This window comes from Hemiscyllium ocellatum, chromosome 49 (assembly GCF_020745735.1).
Source record: "Hemiscyllium ocellatum isolate sHemOce1 chromosome 49, sHemOce1.pat.X.cur, whole genome shotgun sequence".
In the NCBI taxonomy this organism is placed as follows: Eukaryota; Metazoa; Chordata; class Chondrichthyes; order Orectolobiformes; family Hemiscylliidae; genus Hemiscyllium; species Hemiscyllium ocellatum.
Window position 1 is genome coordinate 6,404,122 of NC_083449.1, and position 26,109 is coordinate 6,430,230.

Below are 26,109 nucleotides of genomic sequence, written 5' to 3' on the forward strand. Positions count from 1 at the left end.
TGTACCATGCCTCTGGGCATCCTTGCCTGCAACATATAAGATAGACAACGTTGGCTGAGTCACAAGAGTATCTGTCATGTACAAGGTGGTAGGTGTCCCTACGTGTAATGGTGGTATCTATGTCCACACTCTGACACATCTTGCAGCGCTTACCATGATAGGGTTGTATGGAGTTGTCCTGAGAGCCTGGCAGCTTGCTATGAACAATGATCTGTTTGAGGTTTGGCAGTTGTTTAAAGGCAAGTAGTGGAGGTGTGGGGAAGGTCTTGGTGAGGTGCTCATCCTCATTGATAATGTGTTGCAGGTCACGAAGAACATGGCGTGGTTTTTCAGCTCCTAGGAAATACTAAACAATGAAGGATACCATGTCGGTTGCGGCACGTGTCTGTCTCCTGAGGAGATCATTACGGTTCCTTGCTGTGGCATATCGGAACTGGCGGTCGATGAGTTGGGAGGGCATCCCTGAGTACTTCCAGGTGTCTGTCACGTTCCTCCTCATCTGAGGAGAACCGGTGTACATGTAGGGCTTGTCCATAGGGGTTGGCTGTTTTAATATGTTTTGGGTGGAAGCTGGAGAAGTGTAGCATTGCGAGGTTGTCTGTGGGTTTGCGGTAGCATTTGGTGCTTAGGTGTCCATCCTTGATGGAGATGCATTTGTCTAAGAATGAGACAGATAGTCGAGAGTAATCCATGGAGAGTTTGATGGTGGGATGAAACTTGTTGATGTCACAGTGACTCCGCACCATGGCTCCAGAGGAAGAAAATGTTATCAATGTACCTGGTGTACAATTTTGGTTGGAGATTATACATAGAGAAGAAGTCTTGTTCGAACCTGTGCATAAAAATGTTGTCATATTGGGGTGCAAATTTGGTCCCAATAGCTGTTCCATGTGTCTGGATGAAGAATTGGTTGTCAAAGGTGAAGACGTTGTGATCGAGCATAAAGCGAATGAGTTGTAGGATGGTGTTTGGAGATTGGCAGTTGTTGGTGCTGAATACTAAGGCTGTTGCCACGATGCCATCACTGCGGGGAATGCTGGTGTAGAGTGCGGAAACGTGCATTGTTCAACTGGTCCATGGGTGCTGTGTTTCTGTAAGAAATCCGTAGAGTTGTGACAGAAGCTGGAGATCCCCTGTACAATAGGTTTCAAGATGCCTTCACACAACCAAAGAGATTCTCACGTAGGGTTCCATTGTCTGACACAATGGGATATCCTATTGTGTTGGCTTTGTCTACCTTTGGAAGGCAGTAGAAGTCACCTACACGAGAAGTACGTGGGATGAGGGCTTGTAGGGAACACTGAAGGACTGGATCCAAAGTTCTGATCAGTGTGTTTAATTCACGGGTGTGTTCTTTGGTCAGATCAGCTGGTAGTTGCCTGTGGTGTTCCTGGTTGTTCAGTTGTCAGTACACTTTCTTGCAGTAATCTGTTCTATTCTGAATGACAATGGCTCCTCCTTTATCTGCTGGTTTGATGACAATGTTGTGATTGGTTTTGTGAACCTGGATGGCATTGTGTTGTGTAGCGGTGATGTTTTGCTCTACTTTGTGGGTACAGCTGATGTATCTGGCATTGCTATATTTCCTGATGGTTTGAGCATACACGTCAAGCTCAGGGAAAGCGGCCCTCTGGTGGGGTCCAAGTTGACACCTTCTTTGGTCGCCCCTCTACAGATCCCTGTGATGATTGTTCGGGTTTATCATTGGGATCGCTGCTGGCACCTTGAAAGAATTCCCGGAGTCTCATTCATCTGGTGAACTCCTCTGTGTCTGCTGCCAAAACCAACGGGTCCATTTTGGCAGTGGGGCAGAAGTTGAGACCCCGACTGAGGACTTCAATCTCTTCCGGTCTAAGGGTGTGGTCCGATAAGTTGATAATAGACTTTCCTGCAGTGATAATGTTGTCTACTGTGGTTCCAGGGTGGGCTTTGCTATTACTGGTGAGATTCCAGTTTTTTGCTCTTGGCGTGCATGTACGTGGTGTAGTTTTGTCGCCTTGTCTGATAATGTTGGGGAGAAAAGGTTCAGTTCCAGGTAAAGTTGGGGCGGGAGTGAGCTGGAGGCGGAGCTGGATGATTAAAGTCATTTCCCTGCTCTGTCTGTCACCCAGTTTCCTCTCCGGACCCGCCTCTCACTCTTTGTCAGCTCGTTCTCAGTCAGGTCGGGCCGGGCTGTATAAAAGAGGAAGGGGATGTAGCTCGGCTCTCATTCGGCAGCGATTTGAGTGAAGAAGCGTGATGTCTGGAAGAGGTAAAGGAGGCAAAGGCCTGGGAAAAGGCGGAGCGAAGCGGCACCGCAAAGTGCTCCGTGATAACATCCAGGGCATCACGAAACCAGCCATCCGGCGCCTGGCTCGCCGTGGCGGGGTCAAGCGCATCTCGGGCTTGATCTACGAGGAGACCCGCGGGGTGCTGAAGGTTTTCCTGGAGAATGTGATCCGGGATGCGGTCACCTACACTGAGCACGCCAAGCGCAAGACGGTCACCGCCATGGATGTGGTGTACGCTCTGAAACGCCAGGGCCGCACTCTCTATGGATTCGGCGGCTGAGCATAAAGCGACCCTTTTCCAGCGAACCCAAAGGCTCTTTTCAGAGCCACCCAAATTCTCCCAATAGAGCGTGTAGACCTGAGGACGGTGAAGATAGTGCATACCGAGAACGTAGTATAGTGTTGCCGGTTGTTTCATATATGTCGTAACTTTTAAAATTATTTCCGTTCCGAAAATTTACTAACACCGTATTCTGCGGTATAGCAGAGAGCATTCGGAGAGGTCGGTTCACATTGTTGCTGTTTACCGTGGCGAATGGCAAGTATTCCTCTAGTGTAGATGAGAGGCTATTCGGCCGATCGATATTCTACTGTTGTGCAACCTGATTATTCCATGTAAAGAATCGTGACTTGTAATTGTAAGATGTAGCAGCAGTATTCGGCCATTCTGCCCATCCAGCTTGTTCTGCCATTCGATCATGGCTGATATTTCTCAAATTTCCCGTACCCTTCTATCCTCTTTTATTCGTGAATACCTGTCCACCTCACTAATGATATCAATGTGTACTTGGCCATGCATGCCATGAATGATTTGTTTTTATTTCTTGTGAAACCCAGGCATTAATGTTACATATTACAATATTTATATTTCCCAGGCATAACACTCAACTCAGTTTTGTTACTTGGAGCCCGCAGATGTGTTATTGGGCGGGTTCTTTCCACCTGCCCGTTCAGGTAGCGATTACAAATTGTCTTCGGGCAAGTAATCATTTGGATGAAATAAAAATTACTGATAAACGTGTGATTCTGTGATTTTATCGGTATATACTTTTAGCTTTTAAGATGTTTACATCGGCGGTTTTTCGATTGACTCACTGCGGATACAAGTTCGGTTACTCAACCAGAGAGAGCAGGAAGCGATAGGGGACACTAGTCCAGTATTTGCAAATAATGAGATCTTCATTCAGGGTTTGCGGAAATATAGCAATTAGATGAGTGATGTTCACATCAAATTTTAGTATTGGGTTAGGTATTTCAAGAAAAACCCCATCTCCTCATTGACTCCCTTTGCGTTAACATGGCTTGTGGTGAGGTGGAGGCAGGAGAGAGAAAAGGGAAAAAATGGCGCCAAGAGATCAACGGCTTATTTTCAAATTTGAAAATGCCCACCATCACGTATAAAAGAGTAGGAGGATGCACGACTGCGTACACATTGATTGGTTTTTGATTCCGAAACTAAACTTCACATAATCTCACTTTACCACATTCCTTCCTTTTACAGCTGAAAAATGACTGACTGCTGTTGAACACGCCCTCTCTCCAGAGGCTGGCGAAAAAAAAGTGGATATAAATCGAGCAGAGAATAAATTGCAAAGGTATGCTGCAGAGACAGTGGGAGGATTCAGCTCTTACTAATGCAGTTAAAACAAATGTCAAACCAAACCCGATCGGGAACACAAGTGACACTAAACGCATAGAACATTACACGGTCACTGCCCGAGTGATCTTTATGTTTGATTATTTCTCATTGATGTATTTCCAGACACCCTTACAATTGTACTCTATGATATAATCTTTCTCTGCTGCCACAGGCAACAACATGTAGCGACGCTAAGTATAACTGTCACGGCTCTACATATTAAAAGGAAAGTAATTCAACCCAACAAACGGTTCAGCTCCTTTCACAGATGCTGCGAGTGGCTCTTAAAAGAGCCTTTGGGTTGTCAGATTCAAGAATAGTCTCTTCACTTTTTAGCGGATCCAGCAGCAGTGGTTTTCTTGGGCAGCAACACGGCCTGGATATTAGGCAGCACCCCGCCCTGAGCGATGGTCACCCCTCCCAGCAGCTTGTTGAGCTCCTCGTCGTTGCGCACGGCCAGCTGCAGGTGCCTGGGGATGATGCGGGTCTTCTTGTTGTCCCGGGCCGCGTTGCCGGCCAGCTCCAGGATTTCAGCCGTCAGATACTCCAGCACCGCAGCCAGATAGACCGGCGCTCCGGCACCCACACGCTCAGCATAGTTGCCCTTTCTCAGGAGCCTGTGAACACGGCCCACCGGGAACTGCAGGCCAGCCCGGGACGACCGAGACTTCGCCTTGGCGCGACCTTTTCCACCGCCCTTTCCCCTTCCAGACATTATCGCAGTTTCAGAGAAAATGCTTCACTCCGCCCACATTGCGGCCTCTTATACCTTCGGGAGGAATGGTGGGGCGGCCAATTCTTATTGGTCTTCTTGTTCAGCCCCGCCTAATGTTTCAATTCCCAATCAGATATCTGCCTCATTTCCCAATCCGGGGAGGAGGGCGGAAAATTCAGGCGCCAAATCATCAACTGCTTTCTTTCCAATTTGAAAAGCCCGCCAATTTCCAAACAAAGGAGCATGTTTTACTTGAATAATGAAGTACAAAAACTATGGAAGAACAAAAACTGTGGAAGTTCATAAAACATGCTAATTTACTTTTAGTTTACAAAATATAATTCACATGGCCTTATTCTCCCTCATTTGCCGATGTGTATCTGATCATGAGTGTGGGTTAATTTCTAAACCTTGAGAAGAAGCTGAAACAAAACAGGCCTAACATTGCAGTCTGCAACCTGTCTTTTTTCACATTTCAGTACCACCCCGATATGCTGATAAAGCAGCACACAGCATTCTTCCAGCTCAGCATCGAGGGCGAACACGTTTTTTAAAGACGATATTTTAAAGCTGTCTCCCATTATCGCTCTCGATCAGATTCAGCAAAAGCTCCACCCTTCAGTCCGGTAGTTGGGTTGGAGTTCTCTCGGTTCGGTTTGAAAGTCTCTCACCGACAGCAGGAAGATTTATTCTGCTTTGCGAAAAATCGATCAAACTCGTGCATTGAAAATGTACAGTAAATCAGAAGGTAATCGTGTGAGTGAAAGACTTGGGCATTTGTCTGGCTGAGGCAAAGAAGCAAGATGAAAAATGACTCACTGGCGCTTGAGCCGTACTCTCCACCGCACTCCCAAATAATTTGCAAAGTTAGCAATTAACACAATATATACCTCTAGAAGTTGAGACGCCTTACCAAAAATCACATTGAAACTAAAGCAAAGAACTCTTAAAGAAATGGTTCAGCTGCCTCAGGGATGTTGTGGGTGGCTCTTATAAGAGCCTTTGGGTTATGGATGTGTTTGTCTCAGTGCGGTCCTTCACTTGGAGCTGGTGTACTTAGTCACCGCCTTCGTGCCCTCCGACACGGCGTGCTTGGCCAGCTCCCCGGGCAGCAGCAGCCGCACGGCGGTCTGAATCTCCCGGGAGCTGATGGTGCTGCGCTTGTTGTAATGGGCCAGACGGGAAGCCTCCCCCGCGATCCGCTCGAAAATATCGTTGACGAACGAGTTCATGATGCTCATGGCCTTGGAGGAAATGCCGGTGTCGGGGTGAACCTGCTTCATCACTTTGTAGATGTAAATGGAGTAACTTTCTTTCCTGGACCTTTTCCTCTTCCTGCCGCCCTTCGTTGGCGCCTTCTTGATAATTTTCTTCGCACCCTTCTTGGAGGTTTGCTGTGCTTTCTTCTCATCAGCCATCTTCCCGCTCACTTCCAGACACAGAATAAGGGAAAGCGGGTTCGGAGCTCCCTCTTTATAGACTGACGGCGTCATCAATGCTAATGAAGGATTGGGGAAACCCTGGCTCCTGATTGGTTAGTTTACACAGAGTCAATCCCAAACATGGAGTCTCTCTGATTGGTTAGTGGGAGATTCAATATGGATCTGCAACGAAATGTTAAGTGGATGGTGATTCTGTTCCTGTCAGTCTGACTGAGGGAGATTTGTTTTATGTCTGTGATACAGAAAGTGACTGTGGTATTGGCTCGGTTTCCTTTTGCTTGTTGTTGTGCTGATGTGTTTCTAGCTCCGCATGTCTATTTCGGATGCTCTGTATAGGCTGGAATTAACACACAACTTGTCACTGTGTGAAAAAAAAACTCTCATCCATTCGAAATTGCGATTACATTTGTTGTCAAGTTACACAAACCACTGGAACCGGACTGTGAATGTTTTCTACACTTGGGGTTGATGCATCTCGTTCTCAATTGCACGGAGTTGAAGAGAAATGATAAGAAAAGGTTACTATGTAATACTTTTCTTGAGTCACGAGTTGAGTCACATCTTGACTGCGGGATGAATATATTTCTGAGACCTTGACTGATAACTGTGGGCTCAGAGACGTATCGATAACTGGGTGCTTTGAAAGTACGTGCAGTGTAAGTGAACCACGTTGCTGCACTTTTCAATTAGGCGTCTTGCAGTTCCTTGCAGGGATTTATAACATTTCTCAGTCTTACGCAAATACTTGTTAACCAGCAACTGTCAGCATGCTATGTATATATGCGTCACTTTAACTTTATATCTGTCATGTCCTAATTTACACATTTTGCATTCACTCAACATCTGTCCAATGAGGCTCTGGTTTCAAGACAGGCTTTATTCTGTAACCATCAAACACTGATGTGAGTGGTAAAACGTTATACTATTTGCCAGTCACTTGGAAATATTCCTCCAATCTGTGCCCCCAGGAGAAAGTGAGAACTGAAGATACTGCGGATCAGAGGCCTGTGCCCAAAACGACGAGATGAAGGGCTTCTGCTTAAAACAACGATTCTCCTGCTCCTCGGATGCTGCCTGACCTGCTGTGCTTTTCCAGCACCACACTCTCGACTCCAATCTGTGCCCGTCTGTTTCTGGGATGTATTTTTGTAAACTCTATTTCACAGTTTTAACATGTCAGTATGTTACTGGTCTGTAACTCAAACCTTCTGAAGTGTACCTTGTTGCTTTACTCTGTCGGTGTCAATTTTGAAAGTACCAGGTACTATTTTAGACAGACTCAGGTAGGACTCACTACCCTTCACTCCCAAACCCGATGAATATTAGCTTCTGCAAAGTGAAGTTGGGTTTGTATTTATAACTGCAGCATTTTGATGAACGATAATGCTTTGTACATTATTACTGACAATATCTGCAATGTCACTGTGGATGTTACATTGTTTATGCCAGTTTATAGCTAATCGATAGTTGTATTAGATTCTAACCATTTATTGCTTTGCAACTGACTCAGTATTTCATTCTATAAATGCCAATTTATTGTTTCTAATCATCGTATTTACTCAGTATCAGTTAATCACTGGCAAGACAGAGAGCAAATATCTCAACATCTCAAAGTTTCTGATAAAATGGATGGTTAATTTTTTTTCACTCCATCCTTGATACATCAGGGTAACTTATAACTGAATCAATCAGTATGTGATCTGTGAGCACACACAATATCAGGAAGTTAATGATAAAGTGTATAGTGAATGATGCCGTAGATACAGTGGATATGCTGTAGTTATTAATTTCTTTCAATCTTGTATCACTTTAAATATCTCAAAGTAGAAGACCATAAGAAGACCATGTGTACTCTGTCATGAGAACAAATCACCAAGGCTTTAGTTATGGTCTTCATTTCATTTTGATGTTTAGTGCCCATAACCAAAGACCCCCTTACGTATCAAAAAAGATATATGGCTACATGAGCATAAATTAAGTTGATAACTCAACCCTAATTGCTCTCTGTGGAACAGAACAAGGGGAAAATGTTCTGCATTGCTTCCTTAGACAGAAGGCTTCCTGTTCAAAACTGTGTCCCTTACTCGGGATTCTCTCATGAGCATTGACATACTCCCAGCATCAACTCTATCAACTCCATTCAAATCTTTTCTTTTGCTCTAAAGGTTCTTCAAAACTCCAATGAGAATATACCCAACCATTTTATACGTACAATGAGAGTTTATGCATCAATCTGCAGCTCTAAGCTTCTGCTATTTGAATATGTGAGTACAAATATCGCCCTCTCCCAGTAAGTTTGTGCATACTTGAGTGAAGTTATCACCCTTACCTGTTGGTTTCTACTGTGTGAATATGACAATGGGATAGTTTAATCAATCGTCGATGTCAGTTCCTGTATTGTTAAAATGTGAAGGTAGTTATCAATGTCAACATGCCATCTTCTGCGAAGTGAACATGTGGGGGTCCATATCGAAATGTACCTGTTGCTTTCAGCGACAGGAATGCATGAGTTTAGTTATCATTCTTTTCAAGTCAGTTTCTTCGATGTGAATGTATTCGTATAGTTATCCACGATGAAGGGCTTATAAACAAAACGTCAATTCTCCTGCTCCTTGGATGCTTCCAGACCTGCTGTGCTTTTCCAGCACCACACTCCTGACTCTAATCTCCAGCATCTGCAGTCCTCACCTTTGCCTATCCATTTGTATCTGTCAGTTTCTGATCTGAAAATATGGAAGTGTAGTTATTGATCTGTCAATCAGTTTCTGTAATTTGAATATGACTGTCTAGTTATCTAGCTCTCCCTGTCAGTTTCTGTGATGTGAAGATGACAGTCCAATTATCTATCTGCCCCAGTCAGATTCTGCTGTGTGAATATGAGAATGTCATTACCAGTCTCTACCTGTCAGCTTTTGCTATGTCAATGTGATTTTAGTTATCAATCTGCCTCATTAGGTTCTAGGTGAATGTAAAAATGTAGCTATCAATATATACCTGTGAGATTCTGCTCTGGGAATGTGGGTGTGTTATCAAAATGTGCTGAAAATGTGTTGCTGGAAAAGCGCAGTAGGTCAGGCAGCATCCAAGGAGCAGGAGAATCGATGTTTCGCGCATGAGCCCTTCTTCAGGAAAGAAGAAGAAGGGCTCATGCCCGAAAAATCGATTTTCCTGCTCCTTGGATGCTACCTGACCTGCTGCGCTTTTCCAGCAACACATTTTCAGTTCTGATCTCTAGCATCTGCAGTCCTCACTTTCTCCTGTTATCAAAATGTACCTGTCAGTTTCTACAATATGAATGTTTGAGTGCAGATTTCAATCTGTGCCTGACAGTTTCTGCAATGCCAATGTGTTTGTGCAATCATCAGTCTATCTGTGACATCTTCAACTATATGAATGAATGAGTGCATCTGTACCTGAAGGTATCTGTACCTGTCAGTTTGTGTTCTGTGAATGAGTGTGTGTACTTACACATTTGTCTCTGTTTAACATGACACTTGCAGAAACTGCAGGAGCTCTATTTACTTCAAATCTCTGTTGCTCAACATGAATAAGATTTTATCTATTGCCATCCATGTCAGGGTGGCACAGTGGTGCCAGGGACACAAATTCAATTCCAGCCTTGGGTCATTACCTGTGTGCAGTTTGCACATTCTGCCCGTGTCTCCATGAGTTTCCTCTGCGTGCTCTAGTTTCTTTGCATGGTACAAACATGTGCAGGTTTGCTGGATTAGCCATGGTAAATTGTCCTGTATTATTCAAGGAAGTGCAGGGTCAGTGGGTTAACTGTGGTAAACGTGGAGTTATGGGGATTGGGTGGGGTCTATATCTGGGTGGGATCCACTTTGGAGCGTTGTTGCAGGGGGATGCGCCAAATTACCCCTCTCTGCACTGGAGAAATTCTATGTACTGAAAATGAAAGTGAGACCTTTTCTACCATTGTCAGTCTCGACAGTGCAAAGCAATTTGGTTAATTTCCACAGCTTTTACTCAATGGAACAGTTTTTAATCGTAAGTTATATTCTGCATTTGTATTTTGAATTTATTCACATGTTTATAACCAGACAATTTTATGAGAGCTTTCTCACTGTGTCTAATAACCTCTGGGTATCTGTCTGAATGTGTACCTCTTCATGTCATTATTTGATTTCCCTTTGGACAGATATGATGTTTTGGAAAGTGTATGGAAGTGATGACTGTTCATGCTACGTTCCCTGAGAATTCAAGTTTCTGGTACTGAGACTGGCTCTAATGCAACGAAGGACACATCGGCTTCCAGAGATCAATTGTGTGAGGGGATTCTGTAGTCCGAGGTACAGACAGACGTTTCTGTGGCCAGTAGCGGTAAAGCAGAATGTTGGTTCCCTGGTGACAGGATCAAGGATGTCTCAGAGAGGGTGCAGAATGTTCTCACGGGACAGGAAGAGATCATTGTCCACATTGGAGAAAGTGAGGACTGCAGGTGCTGGAGATCAGAGCTGAAAAATGTGTTGCAGGAAAAGAACAACAGGTCAGGCAGCATCGACGTTTTGGGCATAAGCCCTTCTTCAGGAATTCCAGAAGGAGGGCTTATGCCCGAAACGTCGATTATCCTGCTCCTTGGATGCTGCCTGACCTGCTGTGCTTTTGCAGCAACACATTTTTCAGAATTGTCCACATTGGAACTAACGACATAGGAAGGGAAAAGGTTGCGATTCTGAAAGGAGATTACAGAGAGTTAGGTAGAAATTTAAAAAGGAGGTTAGTCCCAGTGCTGCAAGCTAGTGAGAGCAGGAATAGGTGGCTAGAGCAGATGAATGCATGGCTGAGGAGCTGGTGTATGGGGAAGGATTCACATTTTTGGTCAATGGAATCTCTCTTGGGGTAGAAGTAACCTGTATAAGAAGGACTGATTACACCTAAATTGGACGGGGACTAATATATTGCTCGGGAGGATTGAAACTAGTAAGGTGGGAACCATTGAAGTAGTGAGGAAAGAGATCAGTCTGAGACTGGTACAATTGAGAACAAAAGCAAGTCAAACAGTCAGGGCAAACAGGGACAAAGTAGGACTAATAAATTAAACTGCATTTACCTCAAAGCAAGGGGCCTAACAGGGAAAGCAGATGAACTCAGGGCATGGTTAGGGACATGGGCCTGGGATATCATAGCAATTACAGAAACATGGCTCAGGGATGGGCAGGACTGGTAGCTTAATGTTCCAGGATACAAATGCTACAGGAAGGATAGAAAGGGAGGCAAGAGAGGAGGGGTAGTGGCATTTATGATAAGGGATAGCGTTACAGCTGTGCTGAGGGAGGGTATTCCTGGAAATATATCCAGGGAAGTTATTTGGGTCGAACTGAGAAATATGAAAGGGGTAATCATCCTATTGGAATTGTATTATAGACCCCCGAATAGTCAGAGGGAAATTGAGAAACAAACTTGTAAGGAGATCTCAGCTATCTGTTAGAATAATAGGGTGGTTATAGTAGGGGATTTTAACTTTTCAAACATAGACTGGGACTGCCATAGTGTTAAGGGTTTAGATGGAGAGCAATTTGTTGAGCACATACAAGACAATTTTCAGATTCAGTATGTGGATATATCTACAAGAGAAGGTGCAAAACTTGACCTACTCTTGGGAAATAAGGCAGGGCAGGTGACTAAGGTGTCAGTGGGGGAGACTTTGGACTAGCGACCAAAATTCTATTAGATTTAAAATAGTGATGGAAAAGGATAGACCAGATCTAAAAGTTGAAGTTCTCAATTGGAGAAAGGCCAATTTTGACCGTATTAGGCAAGAACTTCCGAAAGCTGATTGGAAGCAGATGTTCGCAGGTAAAGGGACAGCTGGAAAATGGGAAGCCTTCAGAAACGAGATAACAAGAATCCAGAGAAAATATATTCCTGTCAGGATGAAAGGAACGGCTAGTAGGTATCGGTAATGCTGAATGACTAAAGAAATTGAGGGTTTGGTTCAGAAAAAGAAGGAAGCATATGTCAGGTATGGACAGGATAGATCGAGTGAATCCTTAGAAGGGTATAAAGGAATAGGAGAATACTTAAGAGGGAAAGATTTAAAAGAGACCTAAGGGACAACTTTTTCACACAGAGGGTGGTACGGGTATGGAATGAGCTGCCAGAGGAAGTGTTGGAGGCTGGTACAATTGCAACATTTAAGAGGCGTTTGGATGGGTATATGAATAGGAAGGGTTTGGAGGGATATGGGCCCGGTGCTGGCAGCGGGAGTAGATTGGGTTGGGATATCTGGTCACTATGGACTGGTTGGAGCAAAGGGTCTGTTTCCATGCTGTACATCTCTATGACTCTATGAGACATAAAGGGCAGTTTTATTTTTAAACAAAGAGAATGGTAGCAGTGGAACACACTGCCAGGGGTGGAGATGGAGGAAGATATAACACGGGTATTGAAAGGACTTTTAGGTAAGCAAATGAATATGTAAGAAATAGAGGATTATGGACCAAGGTCAGGGAGAAGGGATTAATTGCATTTTGGCGGCATGTTCGGCACAGCACGGTGGGCTGAAGGACACGTTCCTGTCCTGTACCGTTCGATTTTCAGATTTTAGTGCAGTGTATATTTTGGAAGAGAATTCATTCAAGTTGATTGAAACTGGGTAGGATGCATTTAGAATATAGAGAAAAAATATAAACTTCCGTTTCCTCGGTGGTGTTTGACTCTTGGTTGGAACATATCTCTCTGGGAATGGAGCTCAATGTCAATCCACTGTGTGACTGTGGAAAGGATGTTCTTCGCTCTGACAGCAGTAACATACCTGCTGTTTGTTCGAAGCAGCTGGTCACACTTGGCTCTGTACCGAGGGAATATTACATTGTCCTGGTCCTTTGTACTTGCCTGGAGGAAGACAGAAGGGATACCTCCTGTAAATCAACATCAGCTGTGATTGGCAACATCAATGTAACATTCAGTTCCTCATTATTAAGGTTTTTTTTTAATTTAAAGCCAGTAATTTAAACAGAACCCCGGGTCTGATTCCACTCCGGCCCTGAGCTGTTCCTTGTCCATTTTTTCTTAAAATTCTTAGCCCAAATGAATGAGATCCAGAAATGAAACAACACCCATACAGCTCCATAAACGGGGCCTACCCGGTGCAAGTGGGTATGTGGATATGTGAGTTTAGTTATTGATCTATATCTGTTAGTTCCTGCTTGGAGAATGTGAGAGTGTCGTTATCAAACTGTAGCATGCATTATATGGTAAATATATTTACATATTCACACTGCAAAGTCTGGCAGGGTCCAATTGATAACTATTGAATCATAAAAATAACACAACACAGAGGGGACTTTTCAGGCCATCTTGTCCATGCCAACCCCAAGACCCTCAGAGGCCGTTTCTCATCCCATCTTCTCGCCGCAGCCCATAGCCTTGCAGTTAACAGAACTTGAGGTGCAGTTCCAGGGATTTTTGTTTAAAAGAGTTTATGGTCTCTGCCTGCATCACCAAATCAGGCAGTGAATTCCAGATACCCACCACCCTATGCATAAAACACATTTTCCTCACATATCATGTAATCCTACACCACTTCGTTTGAATCAATGATCCCTGGTGTTTGAACGCTCCGCTAAAGAAAACAGTTTCCTCCCGAGTATTCTAATCTCTCCCTCTCACTATTTTGTGAAAAATCACACAACACTAGGTTACAGTTCAACAGGTTTATTTGGAAGCATGAGCTTTCAGAATTCTGCTCCTTCATTAGTAGCTCACTATTTAGTATTCACTATTTAATATTCCTTAATCATGGCACCTCTTTTCCAAAGAATATAACCCCAACCTTTCCAATCTCTCCCGATAGCTACAATTCACCAGCCCTGGCAACATTCCAGTAAATCTCCTCTGCACTCTCTCCAGAGCAATGAGGTCCTTCCTGTGATGTGGTGACCCGACTGCACACTATACTCCAGTTGTAGCCTCACCAGTGCCTTGTACGGTTTCATTGTTATATCCCTACTTTTGAATTCCATCCCTCTCTCCATGGAAGGAGAGCATTCCATGTGCCTTCTTTACAATCCCATTTACCTTTAGAGACCCATACACTTGCACACCAAGATCTCTCACTTACCCTGCCCCCTCAGTATATTCCCATTTATTGTCTATTCTCATTTCCTAACTGACTTCCCAAAATGCATTCCCTTACACTTATCAAGGCTGAACCCCATCTGCCACTTCCCTGCCCACTCCACCAAACAATCTATAATACATTTGGAGCCGACAGCTATCCTCTATAGTATCCAACAAATGGCCAATTTTTGTGTCACCTGCAAATTCCACAAATCTGCCCACCACATTCAACTCCAAATCCTTAATGTATAAAACAAACAGCAGAGGTCCCAACACTAAGCCATGCAGAGCACCACTTGAAACAACTTTCCATTCACAAGAGCAGCCATCAACCATTACTATTTGTTTCCTGTTACTAAGCCAACTTTGCATCCAATTCAACACATTACCTTGTATCCCACAGCTTTTACTTTTTGAACCAGTCTGTGTGATGCTGCTGCTCCTTTAACAAGCCTGTAAAAGACACAGGCTCCGAAAAGTATGACTTGATGGATTTTAGGGACATTTTAATTATAGCTAACAGGTAATGCCTCACGCAAAAGGCTTCCACATTTTTAAAAAGAACACTTGAACATGAAAGAGGAGTAGCCCAGTTTTCCCAGCTCAGCTTTTCTCTGGTTTGATTTGGTCTTTAGCTGTCTGGCTATTGACTGAAAGCAGTCAGGCAGTTGGAAAAGCTGCTGAACCCAAAGAAGCCGGTCCATGCTGCTACTCTCTCTCTCTCTCTCTCTCTCACTCTCTCTCTCTCTCTCTCTCTCTCTGACATTTCTCCTGTAAGACCCTGTGTTTGATTTTATCTTTTTGTGCCAAGGGGTGTTTGTGGGGATTGTTACAAGTGTTGAGAACAGCATCGTTAGGTTGGTATAATCTGTAGGGTTTTCGAATGGGTTAAGTTATTTAGTATTCTGTTCTCTTTTAAAGCACAGGAGCATTTGTTTGTGTTTCAATTGATAATCTTGTAAATCTGTTCTGTTTTGTTTAAAACTATGTGGTTTGACCAGCTACATCACTCCGGGAATATCTGAGTTACACCTGCTTAAAACAACTTGCAAAGTTAGGGTCCAGTCTACTTGAAATGTTTTGAGGGGGTCTGGCCTGGTCCATATCACTTAGGGGGCTCTTTGCAGGATTTGTTCTGTAGTTTTGATTTGGGATTAGGGTTGCTGGACTTGAAGGCAGCGAGTGGTAGGTGTTAGTGTCTTTTGTTCTGAGTTTTGAATTCAGTTGGTTTAAACAGTGTTTGGGAGAGCAATGACTCTTTCAGTCATCAAGAATTTTCTGTGGGGGTGGAAGAAGTGATTTTGGGGCTTTTACAAAAGGTGATAAAGGGTAAGCTGCTGGAAATAGCAGCCAATCTGGGATTGAGTCTATGTCCTACCATGAGGAAAGGAGAGATAATTACAGCAGTAGCTCAGCATTTAAATTTGTTGGAAACACCATCAGAATCTTCAGAGATGGCTAACATTCAATGGAAAATGCAGCAACTTGAGTTCGAGGCAAAATACAAAGCAAAGGCAACAGAAATGAAATCTTTTGAATTATGATTAAATGCAGAAGAGAGCGCGAGGAGAGAGAGAAAAGGAGAGAAAGGAAAGAAAGAAAGGGAGGGAGATTGGATTTTGGAAATTGGTATTTGGACAGGAGTTCAAAAATTCACTTCCTGAATGAGTGAGAACTCATGTGGAGTCTGACCTTGGTAGTGGGCAAGTTGTTGGAGGGAATCCTGAGGGACAGGATGTACATGTATTTGGAAAGGCAACGACTGATTCGGGATAGTCATCATGGCTTTGTGCATGTTAAATCATGTCTCACAAACTTGATTGAGTTTTTGAAAAAGTTCCAAAGAAGATTGATGAGGGCAGAGCAGTAGGTGTGATGTATATGGACTTCAGTAAGGCATTCAACAAGGTTCCCCGTGGGAGATTGATTAGCAAGGTTAGATCTCATGGAATACAGGGAGAACTAACCATTTGGATACAGAACTGGCTCAAAGGTAGAAGACAAGAGGGTGGTGGTGAAGGGTTATTTTTCAGACTGGAGGCCTGTGATCAGTGGAGTGCCACAAGGATCGGTGCTTGGCCCTCTACTTTTTGTCATTTATATAAATGATTTGGGTGCGAGCAAAAGAGGTACAATTAGTAAGTTTGCAGATGACTCCAAAATTGGAGGTGTCGTGGACAGCAAAGAGGGTTACCTCAGATTACAACAGAATCTGGACCAGATGGGCCAATGGGCTGAGAAATGGCAGATGTGGTTTAATTCAAATAAATGCGAGGTGCTGCATTTTGGGAAAGCAAATCTTAGCAGGACTTATACACTTAATGGTAAGGTCCTAGGGAGTGTTGCTGAACAAAGAGACCTTGGAGTGCAGGTTCATAGCTCCTTGAAAGTGGAGTCACAGGTACATGGGATAGTGAAGGCGGCGTTTGATTTGCTTTCCTTTATTGGTCAGAGTATTGAGTACAGGAGTTGGGAGGTCATGTTGCAGATGTACAGGACATTGGTTAGGCCACTGTTGGAATATTGAGTGCAATTCTGATCTCCTTCCTATCAGAAAGATGTTGTGAAACTTGAAAGGGTTCAGAAAAGATTTACAAGGATGTTGCCAGGGTTGGAGGAGCTGAGCCACAAGGGACAGGCTGAACAGGCTGGGGCTGTTTTCCCTGGAGGGACGGAGGCTGAGGGGGTGACCTTATAGAGGTTTACAAAATTATGAGGGGCGTGGATAGGATAAATAGACAAAGTCTTTTCCCTGGGGTCGGGGAGTCCAGAACTAGAGGGCATAGGTTTAGGTTGAGAGAGGAAAGATATAAAAGAGACCGAAGGGGCAAGTTTTTCACACAGAGGGTTGTGCATGTATAGAATAAGCTGCCAGAGGAAGTGGTGGAGGCTAGTACAATTTCAACATTTAAGAGACATTTGGATGGGTATATGAATAGGAAGGGTTTGGAGGGATATGGGCTGGGTGCTGGCAGATGGGACTAGATTGGGTTAGGCTATCTGGTCGGCATGGACAGGTTGGACCGAAGGGTTTGTTTCCATGCTGTACATCTCTATGACTCTATGGAGGGATTTATAGTATTTCTCAGTGTTATGCAAATGCTTGTTAACCAGCAACTGTTAGCATGGTATATATGTGTCACTTTAATTTTGTATCTGTCGTGTCCTTATTTACACATTTTGCATTAACTCAACATCTATCCATTCAGACTCTGGTCTTCTGTGCAAAAGTCAATTAGTGTTACTTCAAGAGAGGTTTTATTCTATATCCATCAAGCACTGATGTAAGCAGTAATATGTTACGCTATTTGCCAGCCACTTAGAAATATTCCTGCAATCTGTGCCCCGAGGAGAGGTGAGAACTACAGATGCTGAGATGAAGGGCTTGTGCCCGATACATTGATTCTCCTGCTTCCCGGATGCTGGCTGATCTACTGTGCTTTTCCAGCACCACACTCTCGACACCAATCTGTGCCCGTCTGTTTGTGGGATGTAAAGCATTTTTGTAAACCCTATTTCACAGTCTTTACATGTCAGTATGTGACTGAACTATAACTCAAACCTTTTTAAGTGTAACTTGTTGTACTCTGTAGGTTTCATCCATTGAAATATGAATATGTTTCATGAAGTAGCTACAACTTTGAATGTACTGGAGTTTGGACAGACATAGGTAGGACTCACTGCCCTCCACTCCCATACCCTATGAATATCAGCTTCTGCACAGTCACCTAAGGCTGGAATCGAACCTGGGACTCTGTTGCTGTGAGACAGCAGTGCTAACCACTGAGCCACACCACTTGCAGGGGTGGGATCTCCAGTAAGAATATGCTCAACCATTTCATACTTACAATGAGAGCCTATATATCAATCTGCAACTCTCAGATTCTGCCATGTGAATATGTGAGTACAGTTATCACTCTCTCCCTGTCAGTTTCTGCGATGTGCATACTTGAGTGAAATTATCTGCCTGTACCTGTGTGTTTCCACTCACTGAATATACGAGTAGAGGTATTACTCTCTCCCAATAAGGTTCTCGTCCATGCATACTTGAGTGAAGTTATCACCCCATACCTGTTGGTTTCTGCTATGTGACGATGACAGTTTTTGCTCTGTGAATGTGATTGTTTAATTATCAATTTGTCCATATCAGTTTCAGCATTGTTAAAAGTTGAACATTGTTATCAATATCTACCTGCCATCTTCTGCCAAGTGAACATTGGGGGTCTGCATTGAAGTGTACCTTTTGCTTTCTGCGGCATGAATGCATGAGTGTGGTTGTCAATCTTTCCCTGTCAGTTTCTGCTATGTCAATGTATGGTTTACTTATCCATCTGTACTGATGAAGAGCTTTTAGCCAAAACCTCAATTCTTCTGCTCCTTGGATGCTTCCTGACCTGCTGTGCTTTTCCAGCACCACACTCCTGACTCTAATTTTCAGCATCTGCAGTCCTCACTTTCACCTATCCATCTGCACCTGTCAGTTTCTGATCTGTGGTTACTGATCTGTCCAGCAGCTTTTGTAATTTGAATATTGTCTCATTATCTATCTCTCCTTGTCCGTTTCTGTGATGTGAAGATCATGGTCCAATAATCTATCTGCTGTGTGAATATGAGTGTCATTATCAGTCTCTACCTGTCAGCTTTTGCGATGTCAATGTGATGTTTGTTATCAATCTGCCTCATTGGGTTCTAGGTGAAAGTAAGAATGTAGTTATCAATATATACCTGTCAGACTTGCCTCTGGGAATATGAGAGTGTATTATCAAAATGTACCTGTCTGTTTCTGCAATGTGAATGTGTTTGTGCAATCATATAGTCTATCTCTGACAGCTTCAACTATATGGATGGATGAGTGCATCTGTACCTGAAAATATCTTTACCTGTCAGTTTGTGTTGTGAATAAGTGAGTGTACTGACACATTTGTCTCTGTTTAACGTGACATTTGCAGAAACTGCAGGAGCTCTTTTTACTTCAAATCTCTGTTCCTCAACATGAATAAGATTTCATCAATTGCCATCCATATCAGGATGGTATGGTGGCACAGTGTTGCCTGGGATGCAGATTCAATTCCAACCATGCTTCATTATCTGTGTGCAGTTTGCACATTCTGCCCGTGTGTCCGTGGGTTTCCTCTGAGTGCTCTTGTTTTTTCTGCATGGTCCAAACATGTGCAGGGTTGCTGGATTAGCCATGGTAAATTGTCCTGTAGTCTTCAAGGATGTGCAGTGTCAGTGGATTAACTATGGTAAACGTGGAGTTATGGGGATAGGGTGGGGTCTACATCTCAGTGGGATTCGCTTTGGTGAGTTGCTGTAGGGGGATGGGCCAAATGACCTCTATCTGCACTGGAGAAATTCTATGTACTGTAAATGAAAGTCAGACTTTTTAGTACCATTGTCAGTCTCTGACAGTGTAGAGTAGTTTGGACAATTTCCACCACTTTTATTCTATGGTACGGTTTATAAGTGTAAGTTATATTCTGAATGTGCATTTGAATTTATTGTTCACATGTTTATAACAAGAACACTTTATGAGAGCTTTTTCATTCTGTGTCCAATAATCTCTGGGGATCTGTCTGAATGTGTACCTTTTCAGGTCAATATTTCATTTCCCTTTGGACCACTTGAAAACAAAGTATTTATTCAGTCATTTTGTATGAGATATGTTCTGTTTTCACTTTGTGGAAACAAATTAAATTGCAATATTTGTTTCAATCTGGCACTTGGCCTGCTATCTAACTCCTCCAGTTTGGACAAACAGAATTGATACAGGAATTACATATAGTCATAGAGTCAGACAGCAAGTTTAAACCATGGTGAGATAATTGGATAATTGGATGAATACTTAATCTGAATGTTTATTTACTTCTTTCCCTACTTAACTGGAACACATTGTGACCATGGGGAGATGTCAGGTGTGGGTTCTTTACCCAGAGAGTGGTGGGGGCATGGAATGCACTGCCCGTGGGAGTGGTAGAGTCAGAATCATTGGCGACCTTTAAGCGGCAATTGGATAGGTACATGGATGGATGCTTAATCTAGGATAGATGTTCGGCACAACATCGTGGGCCGAAGGGCCTGTTCTGTGCTGTATTGTTCTATGTTCTATGTCTATGTTCATGCAATAGGGGGCTCAGTATTTCTGAATAAACAAGTGGAGTTTACTTTTTAACCAATGTGATACCATGCATTTAAATTTGATTAGAAGTTCACTTGTACACTGGGACTGACATATTTCACTCTTAGCCTGTCCTGTTTAACTTCATTAATGAAATGCTAGCTCTCCCAACCATGTGATCCTTGCAGGCATGATTTTTCTATTTTTGCCTGTGGACCCACTAACCTGACAGTATTTATTTGCTTTGCAAGTTATTCTATACCCACTGTGTATTGGCACAATCTCATTCTTTGTTGCATCTAGAAATCAGTTTCCTTCACACCCTTCATTACATGAATAAAGACAATACCTGGCACAGTCAGCAACTATTTGCTCTGCTCTTCCATTCACTTGTACTGCTTGGGAATTACTATCTACCAGTCAATCTGTGCTATTCAGTGGGACTGGTCCTTCAAAACTCTGCTCAGATGTGACAGGGCGCCACAGAGTAGAGCCACATTGTCTAGTGAATAACTTAGAAACTAAACTTTAATGTTGACTATTCAGGCTGTTCTCCATTGTGTGTATACACAGATTTTATGTATGCAAAAGATTTTTGAAAGGAACAGTTGTAACACAGGGAGGGTACCCATACTCACTTGACCCTGCTTCAGTCTTCCTGCATTGTGTTACTGAGCAGTTTAAATGTTTGCTGTAAAGTGGACAGCCAGTTAGCAGAGTGGGACAGGAGAGAGTTCTCAGTTCATATTTACTGAAGTGAATGGGAAAGATCTTATTTTCTGTAATCGTTTGTACAGAAAAGTAAAACTGTAAAACATTGCCACAGAAATGAGTCGGTGCTGTTCTTAAAAGTCAAGTGGGAAAAGCAATAGACTTTTGCAATTCGGATTGTGCGGAATCTAACTGGGAGTAGTGATATCAAGGTCTGGCCTTCAGAGTGTCATACAGTTGTACAGCACAGAAACAGGTCCTTGGTCCAAGTTGTTAGTGCTGACCAGAGATCCTCATCTGACCAAGTCCCTTTTGCCAACATTTGGTCTGTCCTCCTCTAAACTCTTCCTATTCATGTACCGATCCAGGTGCCTACATAAGGTTGTAATTGTACCCACCACCTCCACTTCCTCTGGTAGCTCATTCCATAAAAGCACCTCCCTCTGCAATGATAAAGTAACCCCACAGGTGCTTTTTAAATCTTTTCCCTCTCACCTTAAACCTATGCTCCCTATTTCTGGTCTCCCCAACATTAGAAAAAAAGACCTTGCGTATTCACCCTCTCCATGTCACTCATGATTTTATTAACCTCAATAAGGTCATACCTCAGCCTCAGACAGTCCGGGGGAAAAAACAACAGCCTATTTGCTCTCTCTCCATAACTCAAATCATCTAGTCCTGGCAACAAAATATACTGATGGGAGTAGTGCAGTTGATGTAGTTTACATGGACTTCAGTAAGGCCTCTGTAGGAACATAATCCCCGACCAGAGATGAAAGACTCAGGAAGCAGGCAGGATTCAGGCAAGTGGTAGGGTGTTTATTCAAGAAGAGACCAATTAATGCAGGGAGAGGGCCAAAGGACCTTCCCCTAAGACTGGCCTCAGAAGAGAGATCCATGGCACACTCTGATTTTACAATAACAAAAGCAGTAATTATTGTACACTTTCTGTGAACTATCACAAACAACGTGATTATTATGTTCCTCCCTCTTACTTTGCAAACCCTATCCTATGGGACATCTAATCAAAGATGGACATCCATTGGTCAGCTCCAGGTTCACATGATCTCAAGGTGATTAGCAGATACTGTAATCGCTCGGCCTTAGGATCTTTCTACGTCTCCTATTTGTTCATATTCCAGAGTTACTTGCTACACTGCTTCGGGTTTCTATCAGTCTCGCTCATCTTGAGGGTCATCCTGAATGCCATTATTCATTGTATTAAATTTTAATCAAATTCCATTGCTCCTCTTACATGCCCCAAAGTCCTTAATATACATGAAGAAAAAACAGAAAACATTTGCAATATTTGCCAAAAATTTGTAGTTTTAATTTCTGTTATAAAGTTAGTTAAAATGTGTAAACTCACACAGCTATGAAACAGAGTAGTGTAAGATAACTTTAGCTGTTGCCCCCTCAGTTGGTTTAGGGGATTGATGGGCAGTATCTAACATCTGGTGCCTGTTCATTTACTGGCACAATTCCCTTTCATTTAATGTGGCTGGAGTTAGTCGTTTCTCAGACCTTAGGTGTGTGTGTCAGAACTGTTTCGAATGGGAACAGGCTGGGTCCTTTTCACTGTCCTCTGAGTGGCTTGTTCAATGGTATCATTATGCCTGTGTGTGTGTGAACAGGCTGATGTGCTTAGTTTCTGCCATTGTCTCTCACGTCCTGCTGTTTACTTCTACTTTCCATTTATCGATCAGTTTGTGTTACTGTGCTGTACTGTTCTTTCTTCTTCGACATGAAAATTGGCAGCACTGTTGACAGTAAGGGGGATGGTCTCAGGCTACAGTCTGAGTACAGCCAGCAGAACAATGGATCTGATATTCCTGGTAAGTGTGAGACAATGTATTTTAGGAGGTCTAACAAGGGAAAGAATTACACAATGACGGGGAAGGTCCCTGGGGAGTACTGAGGAACAAAGCGACCTTGGTATACAAGTCTATAGATCCCAGAAGGAAACAGCACAGGTGGACAGGCAGCTGAAGGAGGCAAACAGAATGCTGGTCTATATTACCTGAGCTGTACAATTTAAAAGAAAGGAAGTCTTATTACAATTTTATAGAACATTGATTTGGCCACAGATGGAATACTGTGTGCCATCCTATCAGAAGGATGTGATTGTACTGGAGAGGGTGCAGTGGGTTGGAAAGTCACCGTTATGAGGCAAGACTAAATAAACTGAGTTTTGTTTTCTTGGAACAGAGGAGACTAAGGGAGGATCTGACGAAAGAATACCAGATTATCAGAAATAGATAGGGAAAATCTTTCTCCCCGTGACCGTTGTGTCTAAGTCCAGAGGGCACAAGTTGAGGAGAAAACAGCTTAGAGGAATGTGAGAAAAATGTTTTGACCCAGAAGGTGAGTGAAGTTTGGAACGTTCTGCCTGAGAGGGTGATTGAGTACTGTCATAGCATTTAAGCAGCATCGAGACATGTCTTTAATAAGCCAGGGTCTGGTCAGCTCGTGGCCAAGTGCAGGTAAATGGGACGGATGCAGTTTGGTGTTTGTTGAACATCATGGACATGGTGGGCCAAAGGGTCTGTTTCTATGCTGTACAACTCTATATCTCTGTAATGACCTTGTAAATATTTATGTACCACCTCAAGTTTAACAACATCCTTCCTGTAGCAGGTTGATGAGAATTATACACAATCTCCTAAAAGTGGATTCACCAATATCCTGCACAGCCACCAGATTACCTCCCAACTCCAACAGTCAATGTTCTGAACAATGAAGGCAAGCACGCCAAATACCTTCTTCACCACCCTGTCTATCTGCAGCTATTTTCATGGACTTGGAGGTGCCAGTGTTGGACTCGGAGGTGCCAGTGTTGGACTCGGGTGAACAAAGTGAAAAATGACAATACCAGGTTTTTGTCCAACAGGTTTATTTGGAAACACTAGCTTTTGAACCACTGCACCTTCATCAGGTGGTTGAAGAAGGAACACTGCTTTGAAAGCTAGTGCTTCCAAATAAACCTGTTGGAGTACATTCAAGGAAATCTTCACCGGCACACTGAGGTTTCTTCGTTCAGCAACACTCCCCAGTGCCCTACCATTAAGTGTGGAATTCGTGCCTTGGTTTGCCTTATAAAAATATATGTAAACTAAACGACAACTGCCACTCCTCAGCCCACTGACCCACCTGACAAGAGGTGTGGTTAGTAAGTATGCAGATGACACCAAATTTGGAGGCGTAATGGACAGCGAAGAAGATTACCTCGGATTACAACAGGATTTTGATCAGATGGGCCAATGGGCTGAGAAGTAGCAGATGTAGTTTAATTTAGATAAATGTGAGGTGCTGCATTTTGGGAAAGCAAATCTTAGCAAGACTTATACACTTAATGATAAGATCCTAGGGAGTGTTGCTGAACAAAGAGATCTTAGAGTGCAGGTTCATAGCTCCTTGAAAATGAAGTTGCAGGTTGATAGGATAGTGAAGGCGGCGTTTGGTATGCTTTCCTTTATTGATCGGTGAATTGATTACAGAAGTTGGGAGATCATGTTGCAGTTGTACAGGATATTGGTTAGGTGACTATTGGAATATTGCATGCAATTCTAGTCTCCAACCGATCGGAAAGATATTGTGAAACTTGAAGGGGTTCAGAAAAGATTTACAAGGATGTTGCCGAGGTTGGAGTATTTGAGGTATTGGGAGATGTTGAACAGGCCTAAGGCTCTTTTCAGAGGGGTAACCTAGTAGAGGTTCATTAAATCATGAGAGTTATGGATAGGATGAATAGACAACATTTATTCCCTGGGGTAGGGGAGTCCAGAGCGAGAGGGCATAGGCTGAGGGTTGGAGGGGAAGATTTAAAAGGAATCTCTAGGGCAATTTTTTCAATGTGACATGGTGTGTGTATAGAATGAGCTGCCAGAGAAATTGGTGGAGACTGGTACAATGACCCCATTTAAAAGGCACTTAGATGGATACAAGAATAGGAAGATTTTAGAGGGATATAGGCCATGTGCTGGCAAATGAGACTGGATTAGTTCAGGATTTTTTTTTTTACAGATTACTTACAGTGTGTAAACAGGCCCTTCGGCCCAACAAGTCCACACCAATCCGCCAAAGTGCAACCCACCCAGACCCATTCCCCTATATGTACCCCTTCACCTAACACTCCGGGCAATTTAGCAGGCCAATTCACCTAACCTGCACATTTTTGGACCGTGGGAGGTAACGGGAGCACCTGGAGGAAATCCACACAGACATGGGGAGAACGTGCAAACTCCACACAGTCAGTCGCCTGAGGCGGGAATTGAACCCGGGTCTCTGGTGCTGTGAGGCCACAGTGCTAACCACTGTGCCACCGTACCGCCCACAATCTGGTTGGCATGGATGAGTACAGCCGAAGTGTCTGTTTCTGTGCTGTATAAATCTATGACTATATAGCAGTGAATAATAACAGTTATTGGAAATGGGCTGACGTGCATGGAGAATGGAGAGAGATAAAAAATTGTAATTCCTTGGTGGTATTTGACTGTTTGAAATTGAGCTGAATGTGCATCAAATTCAAACTGCTCTGTGACTGTGGAAAGGACATTCTTTAGTCTGACAACGGTTACATACCTGCTGTTTGTGAGAAGGAACGATCGCACTTGGCCTCCTCCTGAGGGAATATGTCCTGGTCCTTCAAGTATTTGTCTGGAGGAAGACAGAAGAGACATCTCCTGTAAATCAACAATAAGTTTGACAGTATCAAACCTTTGAATGTAACATTCATTTAATAATCATAAGGCTGTTTTTCTTTCAAACCGTCAAGTCCAACAGAACTACAGGTCTGATTCTATTCTTGGCCTGAGCTGCTCTTTGTCTGGTGATTGTAATAAAAATATCTAAACCAATTCACTGAGAACCAGACACTAACTAACCAACCACCTCCACAATGGGGCTACCCAATACAAGTGCGTATCTGGATCTGAGATTTTCCTTATCAATCCATACCTGTCAGTTCCTGCGAGGTAAATGTGGGAGCTCAACTGTCAACCTGTCCCTGTCAGTATATGCTGTGCAAATGTGTGAGTAAATGTAGTTATCAATCTGTCCTGTCACACTCTGGTAAATAGATTTACATTTTGGCATTGCAGAGACTGACAGGGACAGATTAATAACTACACTCA

General features: G+C 43.2%; 4 protein-coding genes across 7 annotated transcripts in view; 1 reads left to right on the forward strand and 3 right to left on the reverse strand.

Moving 5' to 3' along the window:
* Window positions 1–26,109, reverse strand: part of LOC132837092 (uncharacterized) — a 475,572-nt gene that overhangs the window by 24,440 nt on the left and 425,023 nt on the right. For 3 of the 4 annotated variants that reach the window (XM_060856776.1, XM_060856773.1, XM_060856772.1), the window contains exons 3-4: window positions 25,559–25,659; window positions 12,842–12,921 (exon numbers count right to left, since the gene is read on the reverse strand). The gene's annotated coding sequence lies outside the window, so the exon portion shown is untranslated. The remainder of the gene's footprint in view (window positions 1–12,841; window positions 12,922–25,558; window positions 25,660–26,109) is intronic. The other variant, XM_060856777.1, reaches the window with a different exon arrangement.
* Window positions 2,239–3,203, forward strand: LOC132837212 (histone H4). The gene has a single exon (XM_060856933.1). The coding sequence runs from the start codon at window positions 2,239–2,241 to the stop codon at window positions 2,548–2,550; it is 312 nt and encodes a 103-aa protein (XP_060712916.1). The 3' UTR covers window positions 2,551–3,203.
* LOC132837229 (histone H2A-like) lies at window positions 4,058–4,627 on the reverse strand. The gene has a single exon (XM_060856949.1). It carries the CDS (start codon window positions 4,622–4,624, stop codon window positions 4,235–4,237), a length of 390 nt encoding a protein of 129 aa, XP_060712932.1. The 5' UTR covers window positions 4,625–4,627; the 3' UTR covers window positions 4,058–4,234.
* Window positions 5,662–6,042, reverse strand: LOC132837179 (histone H2B type 1-O-like). The gene has a single exon (XM_060856897.1). The coding sequence runs from the start codon at window positions 6,040–6,042 to the stop codon at window positions 5,662–5,664; it is 381 nt and encodes a 126-aa protein (XP_060712880.1).

Excerpts from the sequence above, each read along its gene's own strand:
- LOC132837212 (XM_060856933.1), top strand. The coding sequence starts at position 2,239 with ATGTCTGGAAGAGGTAAAGGAGGCAAAGGCCTGGGAAAAGGCGGAGCG.
- LOC132837229 (XM_060856949.1), bottom strand. The coding sequence starts at position 4,624 with ATGTCTGGAAGGGGAAAGGGCGGTGGAAAAGGTCGCGCCAAGGCGAAG.
- LOC132837179 (XM_060856897.1), bottom strand. The coding sequence starts at position 6,042 with ATGGCTGATGAGAAGAAAGCACAGCAAACCTCCAAGAAGGGTGCGAAG.